Source organism: Bactrocera latifrons, unplaced genomic scaffold (assembly GCF_001853355.1).
Source record: "Bactrocera latifrons isolate USDA-ARS-PBARC rearing strain unplaced genomic scaffold, ASM185335v1 scaffold_168, whole genome shotgun sequence".
Classification (NCBI taxonomy): Eukaryota; Metazoa; Arthropoda; class Insecta; order Diptera; family Tephritidae; genus Bactrocera; species Bactrocera latifrons.
Genome location: NW_017535163.1, coordinates 407,468 through 424,097, shown reverse-complemented (window position 1 = coordinate 424,097; position 16,630 = coordinate 407,468). Strand labels below are relative to the sequence as shown.

Below are 16,630 nucleotides of genomic sequence, written 5' to 3'. Positions count from 1 at the left end.
AAATATAAAAAAGAAAAAGAAAGAAAAGTTTAAAAGTATACAAAAAAGGGAATTTAAACAATAAATATAAATAAATACTTAACATATGTGTGTATATAAAAACGGAAAATAAGTGAAATAAAAACATATGTATACATAGAAAATAAAATGCAACGATAAAATATAAAAAATTAAGTTAAGCAAATTATTTTGAGGTCAAATAAGTAAACAGAAATTAAACTAAATTAATTAGAAATAAAATTACAAAGCAAAAACAAATTTTGATTGAAATTTTAAAATATATAATATAAAGAAAATGAAACATTATAAATAAATAAAAAAATATAAAAAATAAGTGAAATAAAAACATAAAAATAAAAAAAATAAGTGAATAGTAAAATATGTTGAAGTATGTCGGCCTATACAACAAAACTAACATACATACATATGTATGTATGTACCATATAGCATATAGTTCTGCACTGAAATCCAATTTCGTTCGTCATTTTAATTTGTGTGTGTGTGTGTGTTTTTTTGTTTGTTTTATTTCATTTTAATTCTTAACTTTGTCATCCACATTTGTATTTCATGTCATTTATTCGGAACTTTTTTCGATTTCACGTTCTCCAAGCGTTGGTTATGCAGCGTCATTCGATACTTGGTAACATTTCAACGAAAGTATTGAATTACCGAAAAGTTGACGGGCAGGCAGACATGAAACAAATGCACGCAAATCAATGTGTTAAAAGATACGTCGTACAGGCGTACATGTGTGTGTGTGCGTTTGACTGTGTGCAGGCTAAATGGATTTATATAAGCATTCCATAGCCGTTCTCAAGGAGAAAAAACTATAATATTTTTCAACGATTCGCATGCGATTTGTGCTACTTAAAACCAACAAACAAAGCACTAATAAGATGAAAATTAATTATGTGAACGCCGAAGAATGTAAAAGAAGGCAAGAACAACAAAAAAAGCTATAAAAAATTGGAAACTATAGACAATAAAATATGTGTTTTAGTGAAGTGATTTATTGCAGCCGATTTTGAAATTTCAAAATCAGACAACGTTTAGGAAACTTAAGAAAATATTGCAACTCTACGCTCCCATTTACTAAAGCTTTTGAAAAGTGTGCTTAAATGTTGCAGTTTATTGATTAATCTCATTCTTTGCAGTATTTAAAAAGCGTGTTAAGCAAATTATTACCAAAGTGAAGCGGAAATAATTTCAAAAAGTTATCATAATACTATAACTCCCGAAAAGCATGTCCAAAAAAGCCTCACCTTTGAGTGTTGGTACAAAAATTAAAGCAAAAACCGCTACTTTAGAAACAGCAAAACACACTAGCACAACAACAGGCACTGTGGAAATATCCTCGAGTTCCAGTTTAAACACAGCGCCCGGCGATATAAGTCCTACAGCGGCCATGCAGGCGGTCAAAATAAAGAAGGAATTGCCCAGTGATGAGATAAAGGTGAGTAAAAATAACACTAGCTTACAATTATATTGCGAATGTGCTGTTAGAGGCCGTTTCTTGCTAATTTTGGGTTGCTAAAGTCGAAAATGATAGTAAAAATTTCCTAGCACGTAGGATTTTTGGGTCGTATTCGAAGTGTTTGGGGTCAAATCACTAACATTTACTAAAATGATAAAAAAGTTGTATGTGTTGGAAAATTTTTGAACTCAAATTCGCAATCAGGACACTTCAAGTATCACACAGCCTTCTTGGCACATCAGTCCGAAATTCTTCCTTCAGATTTGTTGAGTAGTGCAATTTTTCTCCTTTCTTTCTATATTGGAGCTGCAACGTTAGCCCACAATAATGTTTATTTAGCATAAATTTATAGCAGAGTAGCAGAGTAGACGTTGGTGATCAATGCCACGCCCACTGACCTTATAACGGTTTAACTGCACTGTAAATGTACGTCAGAATATTGTGCTACATTGAGTTCCAGCCCCACTTTGGCTCGTGCTAATGTGGGCATAATCATGCATGGGCGTGTATAGCTGCAGGCCACGTCCACCTGCCCTATAAAGGTTTATTTAATGTAGAAAAAAGTGTGTGCTTACATATTGAACAGATAAGTTTCGGTATTGAGTTAGCAAGCTTAATAAAGCTTTGCCGCCCACGATTTTCTTGCGTTTCGTTTCTCACATCTTTAGTTCGAGGGGTAAGGTGATGTGTATGCGAAATTACAGCGCAGCCAGTTCCTTGTTTGACTTTTAATTTCGCCGTTGTTCGTGGCCGTATTTATGTGCCCACGTTTACCTTCTCGCAGCCATTTGTAAACAAAGAAATTATTCATATTGTCAACATTTTTTGCAAACAACAAATATATGCGAATAAATAAAAAAAAAATCCTTGTGGTTGACTGTAAAATAATTTGCTGTACGCATACATATACACATGTGAAAAGCATATCTGTGTGTGTTTGCATACACTTTTACTTTATGACAATAAACAATTAATTTTATTGAGTGCGTGTGAAATATAGCTGCGAACATCCCTTTGGTTTAAAAACACTTGTTCTTGTTACACATATATATATATGTATGTATATGGCGACTAAAAAGTACCCGAAAATTGTAATTAAATTCACAGGATAAATGATATTTTAAGAAACTGTATTTTACTAGTTTGATTGCACTCATTACTAAATGTCAAATATGATGATTTTTGGTGATATTTTGAGTATGAAGTGGACTGAGAAAATGGGGGGCATAAGTGTATTACATCTGGTGGGCATTACTTTGAAGGCGACAATAATTAAATATTGATGAATAATTAATAATTTTTAGTTTTATTTACAATTTTTGAGTAATTTTTTGTCACAATGTACATATATATATATATATATATTAATCTCTATTCACACGCATATTTGAGTAAATCTTACTTTTCACTATATGGTATATATAGAATATCATTCAGTTGTGTGCGGCTTTCATTCATGGTTGTCCGTCATTTATATCAATGTTTATGTTCATTTTCTGCGACATTGTAACGTGATTGTTTTTTTATATTGATATGGCTATTTTGTGGCATAAAATTGCAGACATATGCATCGAATATATCGTCACCTTAAATGGAAAACAGCGTATCATCAAACGAAAATAAATAACAGATATAATAACCAATATATAACCACTTTATAACCAATATATAACCACTTTATAACCAATATATAACTACTTTATAATCAATATGTAACCAATATATAACCACTTCATAACTAAAAGTCAAATTTATTTTAGAATGGAATATTATGAACATTTAAATATATTTCAGTAATTTTCAAACATTTTTCCATAGCTGATAGCACAAAATACCAAAAATTACCTAATCTTGCCTAGAAAATTCCCTTTTCCAATAAATAAACATTATTTGCCATCGCAATTTGCTAAGCCAAATTATAACCTCTATAACTTAATATTAATATTGTTTTTTATAATTATAGTTTTCATTACTTTTTCTAATTGCATTGTGGTGTTATGAAATTTTTGAAAACATTTCACTTTCATTGCCTTTGCAAATCATTGTGTGCATTTGTAGGCTCACAAGTATTCCTTTGTATACATATTTAATATATATTACACACATTTGTTATATTAAAATAAATTTGTTTTTGTTTAAAATACTTTTTTGTTTGTCTTTTTTACATTACTTATTTACATATTACTTATTTGCTCTACTATTCGCGCATTTGCTTTGTTTTGACTTTCAAATTTAGCAAATGACTTAATGCTTGGGAAACTGGGCAGCAAGCAAAGGGGGGGATTGTGGCGTTAAGCGAGCAGATTTTGGCAGATTAAAGAAAATAATATTCATACTTGTATACGTACGTATATATTTAAGTTCATATGTGCATAGATAAATGCAAAGTTTGTACTTTTTGTGTGCAATTTGCCGTACAAATACACACATACATACATATGTAGATATGTACTTCTGAATACCGCCGAAAGCGCTCTGTGTAGCCAACGCGCGAGTGACTCAAAATGTTTTGATAGATCACATATGAACAAATATGTAGTATATTATATTGTATTATACTATATGAATGCAGATTTGTGTGAGTACAAACTTATTGTAGAATATGTAATTTTTACTTTGAAGGAAAACATATAATTCTTAAAAGAAATAATTTTTAAAAATATGATTAAGTTTTTTAACAAATGTATCTACAAAACGTATTAGGAAATGTTGTATATAGAGTGTGCTTTACAAACATAGAACTTCTCAGAGGCCTGGTTGTCAAAACTGCTGACAAAACAAATTTGACATCTATAAACAGGGATGAGCCAAATTTCTGCTTGGAATGTACCTTAAATAGCAAAATTTAAATTTTTGTAACGAAATGAAGCTGTAAAAGACTCTTTAAGTCACTCTCTCCATCTTCGCTATAGAAAAAGTAACGGTATGATCTAAATCAACCTCTAAGCCTCGCTCTCTCTCTCTTCCCGGTAGAAAAAGTAGCGGTATATTGTTGTTTATGTTCTGCATCCATCTTTAGGCGTCTCTCTCTCCCTCTCTCTCTCTACCTGGTAGAAAAAATATGGGTATATTATTGTTTATGTTCTAAATCCACCAGCCGGGTTGGATAACAAACGATTTGACTGTGGAAATCTTCACTTTACGCGGTGACCATTTAAACATTTTAACCCCATTCTTGACCCAAGCACTGTAAATTGGCCGTCAAGGTTAAGTAGACTGTCGAGTTGGGTAGGCTGAGGCAATGCAAAGACCCACATTCGATACTTTAATGGAAGGATAAGGTCCCCTATATGTGAAAAAATAGTGGAAATTTTGATAGAGAGAAGAGTTCTTATAAAAAGAAATTCTGAAAAAGACTCTCAAGGCCTCTCTCTCTCTCTCTTGACTGCAAAAAAAGTAACGGTAAATTCTTACAAGGAGTTTTTAGATTTTAAAGATGTGTTACTTGCAGGCTTAGAATAGAAAAAAATTCAATAAACTTATCAACAACAAGAAAAACAATAACAATATTCATGAAAGCGGATAACCTTTTGATATTCATATATGTATGTATGTATCAGAATATGTGCTTGAATAAATACGATAAAATATTATCGTTTTCTCTTCATCGCACGAATTCACCAAAACGAAAGTTTGAAAATTTATTACAAGCTTCATGATGACCTCAAAAAAGTAATGCGAATTTCAAATGAAAATTGCAAATACAATAAAAAATACAAAATAGGAAAAAAATCAACGTTTTATGGCAAGAAACGATTTTTGTAAGGAGAAAAATATTTTCCTTAAAACATTTGCGCGCAGATACAAATCAAAATATGTAGGTATGTAGGTTTAGATGTGTCTATAAATATACAGACATACGATTTTTGTACCCACTGAAAGTGAAATTAAACGTATGTACGCTCATCTGCTTTATTTGCCTGTGTGTGTGTGTGTGTGAGAGTAAATTCATTTTTTCCTCTTCGCCAGATCGAATTTTCGAATGCCGCCGTTGACGTTGATCTCTTGCCGCTATCGATCGGGCGAGTTGACGCTATTTTTGTTGTTGTTTATGTTTTACTAAAAACAAAAAAACATATTACAACAACGCTATGTGTGTGTGCGTACTTACAATCACACTCAAGTGTGCAAGATACATATTGCAGTTATTAGAGCACCTACCACACCGCTAATAACACCATCAGCGCTCGCATGTGTGAGCATTGCCGAGCGTGGTGCATTCAAAATAGAAGAAGGAAATTCATATTTACATATGTATGTGTGCATGTATGAGTGTCTACATATGTTCAATTACAGATTTATTTGTTCGAATGTTTATCTTCAAGTTTAAATTTAATTTTTCCTGCATTGCTTCATCGAATATATTTAAGTAGCCGCACTTTGCCTGCAAACGCACGCACGCACACAAAGTCACATGCAAGCAGCCTTAGGGGTATCGACCTGATTATGCCGCAGTGTCTTCGAAGAGCATGAAATTGCAGTCACAGTCGCATGAAGAGCGCATCAATGCTTGCTCGTATTTGGAGGATTAAAAATAACATTTGTATACGAAAAAGCAGCAACAACAACAAGGAAAACATTAATACGCATGCTAATAATAAGCAATGCGTCGCTTGAGTAGACAAACGCGAGCGAGGCAATGGATAGCTGAGTAGCACATGTATGTATGCTGTGTCTTATATATGTATGTACTAATGCATACATATTTGTATATTGTATATGTGTTTGTTTGTATGCATACACAATAGCTAATTTGGCTCACCAAATACCTCTAGCATAACGTTGGCCATTAGGATTTGTTTACTTTTGACTTTCTATTGTGAAAAAAGTTTCGTCCTCTGCAAATAAGTCACGCGCAAATTCATACATACAAACATACATATGTATGTATATAAGTGGTTAATTGAAAAGTCCCCGGCCTACCGCGGTACCATCTTTGTAGTACAATTTATTCTTTGCTTCAAAATAGACCTCAGTTTCGGCGATTATCTCTTCATTCGATGTAAACTTCTTCCCAGAGAGCGTTCTTTTGAGATCTGAGAACAGGAAATAATCACTGAGGGCCAGATCTGGAGAACAACGTAGGTGCTTATACTAAACGAGTCCCGATCCATGGATTTTTGACTTCATTTTCACTGATTTGTGACACGGTGCATTGCTTTAGTGAAACAGCACTTTCTGTTTTTTCAAATGAGGCCGTTTTGTGGCGTTTTCTTCCTTCGAATGCTCCAATAACGGTATCCAATAGTCGATAAAAATTATTCCATGCTCATCCCAAAATGCAGACTCCATAACCTCGTTAGCCGACTTTTGCGTGTTTCCACGCTTTGCAGCCGGTTCATGGTGCGCAGTCCACTGGGATAACCGTCGATTGGACTCCGGAGTGAAATGAAGGAGCCAATTGTCACATATCGCTGCATAAACTCGGTCCTATTACGCTTGAACACCTCCAAACACTGCTCCGAATCATGAACTCCTCAATGTTTTTGGTCAAAAGTGAGTTCCCGCGGTACCCGCTTTGCACAGAGCTTTCTCATGCCCAAATATTCGTGAATGATATGATGAACATGTTCAGTTGATATCTTTAGAGTACCTACTAGCTCGAACAACATGACTTTATGATCATCTGAAATTATTTTGTGGACTTTTTTGATGTTTTCGTCGGTAAGTACTGATTTTGGGCGCCAATCGTCGGCGGTGCTCATTTCGCCTCGGTCAAACTTAGCAAACCACTTCCCAACGGCTGCTTTCCAAACGCCAAGTCCAAATAATATTGCATCAGTCCAAACTTTGGCTTCAACGGTATTTTCCTCCCAAAAATCTTTATCAACTTGTTTAATTCCGTTTTACCCATTTTTTTACAACAACAAAAGTTAGTTCACACAAAATGCTATAATTCACACACAAATGATCTGACAGCTGTCATATACAAGTAGCTTGAATTCTAGTAGCGTCATATATGTGTCAGGCCGGGAACTTTTCAATCGACCTGTTACATAACATTAAATGCTGGCCGCAAAGGTTACAATGCTGTCATTGTTGTCAAATTGCTGCCGGACAACAAACACCGTAAATGAGACATTATGTCCTTGCGCCTTTTAAATTTGAGTGAAAAATGGAGGAAAGAAAATAGAAGAAACACAAAATATTAAAAAGAAGTTTGCGCAAATAAAAAAAGCACGACAAATATCGCATTTCAACGGCACAAATGCATAAACTATTGTGCTTAGACGCATACTAACGCAAGTACACAGTTGTGTCTATGTGTGTGTGTCTATGTTTGCATAGATTTTTGTAAAACAACATGAGATTAGTAAATGTCCGCATAAATGCACAATGGAGTGAGGTAATCCGGCGTTTGCTGTCGGTTGGCATGGAGAATAACCCCAGTATCAGAAAAGTAAAGCATTAAAAGCTGGCGCAGAGGCAGAAACTATGAGATATGAGATGTCTTAAACTTCACCATGCTGCGTGCACGCACACTCTGCTAAGAAATTCTAAACCGAGTAACACAAACAAATCCACGTGCAGTTTACACCATGCAAAAGGCACACACATATACACATATACTCAATCCGCACGTACCACACACACTCGCACTTATAAATATATATACATATCTGTATGTGTACTTACAACAGATACTTAGTGCTTGAGCTCGAATGACCGCTGCCTTCTTTATTAATGAAACAACATATCAAATTACCATCAACCGTAAGAGTATACAAACAAATGACAGTAAAAAGCAAGTTGCTGCAAAATAATAGTGAGGCGTCGTTGTAATTACATACATACACACACTTATTAGTATATGACATTGGCTTGCCTGTATTGGTGTGTTTGAGTTGTTAGGTGAGTGCCCCTTTGAGTAACTGAGCGCGTGAGTAAGAATGAGAATGAGTGCACTCGTCTGGCGAGTGAGGATAAAATGTCACTTTGACATATTTGAAACTGAAGAAGAGTTTGAAAGAAAAGCAATATTAATTAAATACGATATGCAAATGGTGGATGAATGGCTGGAGAAGCGCTGCTTTAAATGTAGAACGATAAAGAATATGATATTGGGTAATCGATAAAGTCGTTTCGTATTTTGCTAATAGATGTCGTTGCAGTCGTATATCTCCAGTGTTACCAATCACACTGTGTCTTGATTCCACATTTTATCGTCAAAAACTGATGAGATTGCAGCTAGCAGTCAAAAAAAAAAAACGGCCAGAACAGATCAACAGAAAGCGCTTCGTCTTAGTATATCTTCCATCAGGGCAATGCTAGACCACATACATCTCTGATGACTCGGCAAAAACCGGGAGAGCTTGGCTGGGAAGTCTTGACCTTGCACGTACTCAAAGCTCAACATTTTTATAATAATATATGGGTTCCATGGACGAGGCTTAGTAAAATACCATAAACACACTTTGAGTGAAAGAGCGATGCTTGTTGGTTGAGAAAAGAAAATTGAGTGAAAAATCACTAAAGGTGCTAAAAGACTAGAATAAGATGCTCGGTGTCTGCAATAGTCTTCCTTTCACTCGGTAACAAGCCTCATATGAGAAAAAGCAATGCTTGCAAGCATAAAACTAAGAAAAGAAATTACCACAACAAGCTTGCAACACCAAAATTCCATTGCAAAACTTTTGCGCCAACAACAACAATAACCACAGCATGACTCAATCTCTTACAAACACACTATGTATATATATAAATAAATATATATATATATGAGAAGGTCATGTGTTCTCGCGCCGACAAACATTGCAACAGCGCGGCGCTCCGAGCGAATATGACACGCATATATGAATTACGCTGCTGACATAAGATATACTTGGAATTATGTATGTGTTTGTTGCCAACAGTAGCAACGCCAACAACAACAATGTGAAAAGTACAGCGGTCATTTTACACCTACACCAACAACAAACAATGCAACTTAGCGCAGCGCTGCAATGAAACGCCAAACACCAGACGACAAATTCAACTAGAACTTTGCAACAAAACCAGCTCGGCGACTACAATCTCACTCACACCTACCACCAACCGCCCATTACAACAAACCGCGCTCACAGCAAAGTGGCATATTCCATTTTCAAAGTCTCTATATTAGGATGATGTTTTAGCACTCGGTCTCGTTTTATATTACCTCCGTTGAAATCTTCTGCTTATTTTCTATGTTGTTGTTGTCGTTTATAATATTTTCCAATGCCCTGTCCCTTTCGTTTTTGTAATTTTAGTTAGTCTTCATTTTCAACTTTGAAGTAGAGTCTAGACTTACCAACGCATATCATGTTTCAACGTTAGAGTACAAGGTATTGTAAGAGGATCGAATCTCCCATGAAGGCTTATGCAAAAAGCTTTATTCGATTAATAATGGGGTTAACGCTTGTAACAGTTATCGATAACTTCGTATTGATGTTAATTAGAATGGAAAAGTGCTAAAAACTTTTAAGAGCTTTCGAAGATTCACAAAGTTTAAGAGAAGCTTTTTATGCTAAAACCACATACAAACGCAACATCCGTCTGTCAAGGTTATGACGTCTATATTTTGGAATGCGCATGGAATAATTTTTATTGACTATCTTGAAAAATGAATGACCACAACAGCGACTATTACATAATGTTATTGAACCATTTAAAGAATGAAATCGCCGCAAAACGGGCGCATTTGAAGAAAAAGAAAGTGATGTGATAACAAAAACCGTGTCACAAGTTTGCGAAAATGGAAGCCAAAATCCATGAATTGGGCTTCGGTATGCTTCCGCATCCATCGTATTCTACAGATCTAGACCTCAGCGATTATTTGCTGCTCTCAGATCTCAAAAGAACGCTCGCTGGGAAGAAGTTTTCGTCGAATGAAGAGATGATCGCCGAAACTAAGGCCTATTTTGAAGCAAAGGATACAAAGTGCTACGAAAATGATATCGAAATTTTGAAGTATTGCTCTAATAAATGTATCACCAATGAAGGGAATTTTGTTGAACAAAAAAAAGGTGTATATTGAATATTGGACTTAAACGTGCTCTAACATCAGGCATTTTCGTAAAATTTCTCTAAATTTGATATTTTTTATCGTTGGAAAAGTTCTTGGCGGGCAAACTGCTAGCAAACTGAACTCATCGCTCTTACAGTTTCGCATTTTAGATCGCAGGTGATGCAACACTACCACTCTGCCATGCATTAAGAGCGAGCTAAGACAAGTATGGGGCATAATTAATAGCAAGACAATGTAAAAACTGCACAGCAAAATCTAATGAAGAAAGTTCTGGGAAATTTAGTAATTTTCGCGAGATCCATGTCGAAGCTCCAAATACTTACGTAAAACTTTACAGTCGGCGCTCAACCGACATGCAGGTGGGACGTTCGGGAGGTGCTACAAGTCGCGTAACAATCGATTGCGGGTAAGCGTTATCCGATCCGTTACCCTCACCCCTTTGCCATGGTCTAATATTTCGCTGTTTGTCTACGATTTGTATGCACTTGGAATAGTTTATTTTTACTCTGTGTACTTTCGAGGTGTGTATGTGTGTCTTCTGCTGAGAATCGAGGATATTACACCCGTCAAACTGTGTACGAGTATATGCGGCAGCAGTCTGGCTTATGTGCAACACAAGGTATTGAATTGTACTGACACATACCGGGTACTGTGTGTGTAATCGAATATCGATAGCATGAGATTGAATAACGTGTGCGTCCTTCTTCTTGGTAGCAATTTTCTTACGTGAGATGTGTGTGTATTCGTCGTCTTTTCGCAATTCAATATTTTCTACAACTATTGTTTTGTTTGTTTTTTTGCACAAGCAAACGTAGTAACAACAACCAACCAACGAAATGGGGTGTGCATTTATTTACATGCACCCGAGCAGCGTTCGTTTGTTTGTGTGTGGCTGTGTGTGTGAATAAAAATGCTTAATGCCACTATTTGTTATCGTATACCTTATACTAATGTACGACTGTGTTGCATGCAGCGGGTATACGAGTACAATGTTACAAATAGGCATGGACTTATTGTATTACAAGGCGTATCGTAAGTGCATTTGCCGATATTAAATGACAAACGCAGAATTACGAATAAAATAAAAATGTTCTTCTGCGGTATTGACCGGTGTTAGTGTGCGAAAAGTAATTTAAGTTGTTACTCGTGTGTTGTGCTATTTAGAGGAGTGTAGTGAGCTGGACGTAGGTTCGAAGTTATTTAGTGACCAGCTAATGACAATTTCGGGGCTTAACTGGACTTTCGCTGGCTACTGATATGCATAAGTATATACTAATGAGCAACCCAATAAATACTTGAGTTTTTGGCTTAATATTGGGACCCCTATAATACCTAGGCATCTGAAACCTCGAGCCAATATACGACGAAACTCTCTGTTTTTTCCCCTTGGATCCCAGTGTCACTTAAGTACTCTGGAGAGAATACGAAATGACTCTTTATTGAAGCTCGGTGATTTCATCAAGACTCACTCCCATTTTTGTACTACGATTCGTTCTTTGCTTCAAAATATCCCTCAGTTTCGGCGATCACCTCTTCTTTCGACGAAAATTTCTTTCCAGCGAGCACTCTTATAAGTTTTGAGAGCAGGTAATAAGCGCTGGGAGCCATATCCGTAGAAAGCGGTGGATGCGGAAGCATACCGTAGCCCAATTCATAGATTTTTTCCATCGTTTTAATTGACTTGTGACACGGTGCATTGTTTTTCGGAGATTTCGTCCTATGTAACCGTCCTTCCTGTTGTTGGTGCTTTCTTTTCAAGGTAGTCAATAGAAATTATTTCAGGCGCATCACAAAATGCAGACCCCATAACCATAGCCAGGTCTTAGAAAAAGTGTTGAATAAATATTAGGCAGTTATGTATTATTCCTCTAAAATATGCCTCGATAACACTACAGCTGCCTAAATCTAAATCCACGCGGATAATTGTCTATTGAATTTCGGAGTGGAATGATGGAGTCATATTTCATACTTTGTTACATATCGATGCTAAAACTCAGGTTTGTTGAGCTTGAAAACCTCCAAACACTGTTCTTAATCATCAAACCGTTCTTGTTTTTGGGCAAAAGTGAGCTCGCGGGGCACTCACTTTGAGCAGAGCTTTCTCTTACCCAATGAATGATATGCTGCACACGTTCAGTTGATATCGCTAGAGTGCCTATTATCTCTAACAACTTCATTTTACGATCCAAAATTATTTTGTGGACTTTTTTTTTGATAGTTTCGTCGGACGCAACCTCTTTTGGGCGTCCACTGTGTTCACCGTCTTCGGTAGCGCCATTTATGTGTCAGACCGGGAACCTTTCAAATGAAATAAAATAAAATATGATATTAATAATTTCGTTTAGGCCGTCTAACGAACTTAGCATCGCTACCGAAATTCCGGCTCCAAGTTACCTAAATTGAAAAAAATCACCAATTCTAACTCTTTGACTAACATTACAACTATTATGAATATATTCACAAACCAGAATACATTCCAGCCCCTTCCAGCACATTTAATCGAATTCCTCATTAATTGCTCGCACTTGTTATGATTTCTTACAACTGATTGTTATTCCAATCGCCATATCCGATTCCCTTCCAACGTAACACAACAAAATTATGACGACAACCCGGCCTATACCCCAGTACTTCGTTATAAAGAAAACCGAATATGAAATATTACGCATGCCGCTTATCCTTGTTGCATCAGTGCCGGCCTAACAGTTTTGTTTTTCCAATATTTTTCTGTTTTTGTGCATTAGTATTAGTATTGCCGGTGAGTAGCGGGCAGTCAGCTTCTGCTATCGAATTGCAGAGCGTATTTTTATAAGGCGCCATCGTTAGCGCACCGGCTAATGACAAGGAAGAGATGGAACAGCTTCAGTAAAATGGATTGATGAAGGGGTGGCGCGGGCGTAAACATATAACACATTACGCATTATTAAAGGATGTGCTAACAAAGCTTTTGTTCACTCATAATCGTTTGTTTTTGTTAGGCAAGTGAAGCGGCAGTCCATAAACAACATTACCTAAGTTCCTTACACACATACATAAACAATATATGGCAAGGTGTGAGGTGTTAATTATAAACGCAACAAAATACTTATAATACTCATTGCCTGAAGGTGAAATTTTATTGCAAGTATACGCATTGACGTAGTTTCGTCAAAACAATCAAGAAAGGAAGACGATAGCGCACACGCAATCATAACTAAATTTATGGCAAAATATGGATAATTGCTGACCGCATCACAACTTGTACTTTTGGGTAGCTGTGGTGTTATCGAGGCATATTTTTGATGAATAATACATAGCTGCCTAACATTTATTCAACACTTTTTATAAGACCTGGCTATGGTTTTAACACGGAGATGTCGCTAAGAGTGATACATAATCTATTTTTTGGACATGACCTAGCTAGCGCAGCCACTGTGTCTTCATTCGCTGGACTAGTATGTCAATGTCGCCGCATACCTTGTACATCTCATCGTTCCATCAACTGCGGTTCATGCCGTTGTCAATGCGCAAAGGACCATAAATCTTTGCCAAAACTTTTCTCTCGAACACTCCTCAGTTGATGTCATTTTTCTTGCCTCCGCACCATATAGAAGGACGGGAATGATGAGGGACTTGTAGAGTTTGATCTTTGTTCGTCGGAAGAGGCCTTTTGAAGCCGATGTGGATAAAAGATTGTTGGTCGGTGCAAATCATCGAATAATAATCCGGGAGATGGTTGAGAGATCAAATTTGTTTAACGCAATCGTTCACAAGCACATGGAACACCTAGAACTAGTTTCGAAGCTTGAGATAAGCGTGGTTCATCGCATTAACGACTGTGATTTGCTTATCCAATGTCAAAGAAGTCAACCATTTTTGAAGCGTATTATTCCTTGTGACGAAAATAACGGTGTTTACAAAAATGTAAAGCGCAAGAGATCACGGATTTAAAAGGTTGAACCGACTGAAACCACTTCGAAAGTCGATTGTCACCAAAAAAGTTATATTGTCTTTTTGATGGGATTTCAAATGGAACGTTTACCTTGAACTTTTGCCCGACAATACCACGATTAATTCTGAATTTATTATGATCAACTGGGCAAATTGAGTGATTAACTTTAACAGAACAGGCCGCGATGGATCAACAGAAACTGTTTAGGGTTCCCCCAGCATAAAGCGAGCCCTCATACAAGTTTTATGACTCGCTTGACACTAGGACCAGTTTTTTGTCTGCAAGAATCAAACATTTTATGGACGCGGAATCAATCTCTTGAGATGATCTCGAAAGATGACGAAAACCTGGTCCAAGTGGTGCTTGACGTTCTGATTTGAGATATGTGATTTCACCTAAAAGTGGGCGATGCCACGCCCGTCGTCCAATTTTAGCCTCGGCCTCATATTATCTCGAGGGTAAAATTTAGTGTCTCTGGCGTATTTAGTTAGATTGATATATCGCACAGTTTGTAGTCTTTAACAGTACCGTTATATGGTGAGTGAGTCACACTGTCCATAAAAATTCTTATAATATTTGCACTAGGCGAGTTTGGTTATTGTCGCCTCAGTGGTTTAGGAGGTATGTACTTTAAACTTATTAGAGGGCGGGGTTACGCCAACTTTTCCAAAAGTTTTTGCAAAGGAACATGCAAACCAAGCTTCATGAACGCGCGGGCAGAGAGACAGTCACCCGGATTTCAACCCATTATCTGTATCTTTCTACTGAGTAGGCAATTGGACAGTGTAGTCTTCTCTCGATGAATAAAGACCAAACTTCATAAGTCTTTCAGTATTGCCGTCTTGCCATATGGTGTAGAGACATGGACGATGATAACATCTCGACTCATCACGTTTCGAGTTTTCGAGAGAGGGGTTAGTCTTTTGCGCGTTGGCCACAGCGAATATCACATTCGATGGAATGATTAGCTGAGATATACGACGATATTGACATAGTCCAGCGAATTAAGTGTCAGCGGCTACGCTGACTAGGACACTCCGTCTGGACTCTTTCGTCCGAATGAATGAAAACGCTCCAGCTCTGAGAGTATTCGACGCAGCACCCACTGGTGGAAGCTGTGGAAGAAGAAGTCCGCCACTCAGTTGGAAAGACTAGGTGGAGGAGGATCTGGCTACACTTGGAATCTCCAATTGGCATGAAACGGCGAAAAGAAAGAACGAACACAACTCCACCATCAATCAATTTCGTTATTTACTTACACATAAGAGGTGGTGTTAAATAATGATGAACTTGAGACTCCACCTGCATCTTTTTGATATCGGAAAAGCATGTTTAAAGCTCTAGAACGGCTGGACATAAAGAAGCGAGCTTCAGCTGTTATAAAATTCCTATCATGCACATTTAATTAATTAGCAAAACCAACAGATTTGGCAACGGTTGTTAGCGCTTTGCAACACTGGCATGCATTGCGAAATATCCGCGTGTGCATTAAATGAACCAAACGGACTTGTTTTTGAAGTTCTCAATTACAAATTTCCTTATTTTCAGCATAAATGCATTGGAAAAAGCAGCAAAACAACAAGAAGTTGATAGCATTGTGCGGTGTACGGCGGGGGGAGAGCAAAAAAGCACAGCGCAAGTCATACGAACTGTCATCATTTAAAATTTAACGGCTGCAATTTGAGTAGTGGCATTTTCAATAAGCAAATGTGAGTTTGTGTGGTGTATGTAGGTATGCATGTGCGATGAATATATTTGATATTGTGTATAGATAATATTTTCCTTTGCGAGTGTGTAGGTTGGCATGTAGATATGTAGCGCTGGCTTTGCACACAGTTCAATGTGACTTGGCGGCACTTTGGTGTGCAGATGTGTGTGTGTGTGTGTGTGCATCACCGTTTTTAATTACGTGAAATTTATTTACTCGCTCATTTGCTGCTCTTGCCATTGATGCTGGCTGGTTGTTGTGGTTGTTTTTGCTGTTGCTGTTGCCTTTAGAGCTATTATTGCAGCGCTTTTTGCCTATTCGTTTATGAAATCTCAGTTTACAAAAGCGTATCAAATTTATTTTATAATGAATTGAGCACAAGCACACACACCCGTACACATGTATGAGTTGCTGCAACAAATGTTGCAATAGAAAAATACCAAAAAACCCAATAAAAGCGCCTTCATGCAGCATCTCGGCTGCAACGCCACAGCAGCAGACGCCTTGAATGGCCGCAGTATGGGTTCGGTG

The 16,630-nt window shown here is 37.0% G+C and overlaps 1 protein-coding gene across 7 annotated transcripts in view; it reads left to right on the top strand.

Annotated features, from left to right (window-relative positions):
• Nucleotides 1–16,630, top strand: part of LOC108966634 (sine oculis-binding protein homolog) — a 34,887-nt gene that overhangs the window by 2,488 nt on the left and 15,769 nt on the right. For 3 of the 7 annotated variants that reach the window (XM_018929642.1, XM_018929638.1, XM_018929641.1), the window contains exon 2: nt 1,155–1,453. In XM_018929642.1, coding sequence (XP_018785187.1) covers nt 1,244–1,453 — 210 coding nt within the window. In that variant the 5' untranslated portion in view covers nt 1,155–1,243. Of the gene's footprint in view, nt 1–348; nt 1,454–16,630 lie in introns of those variants that run through there. The other 4 variants (XM_018929639.1, XM_018929637.1, XM_018929640.1 and 1 more) reach the window with 3 other exon arrangements.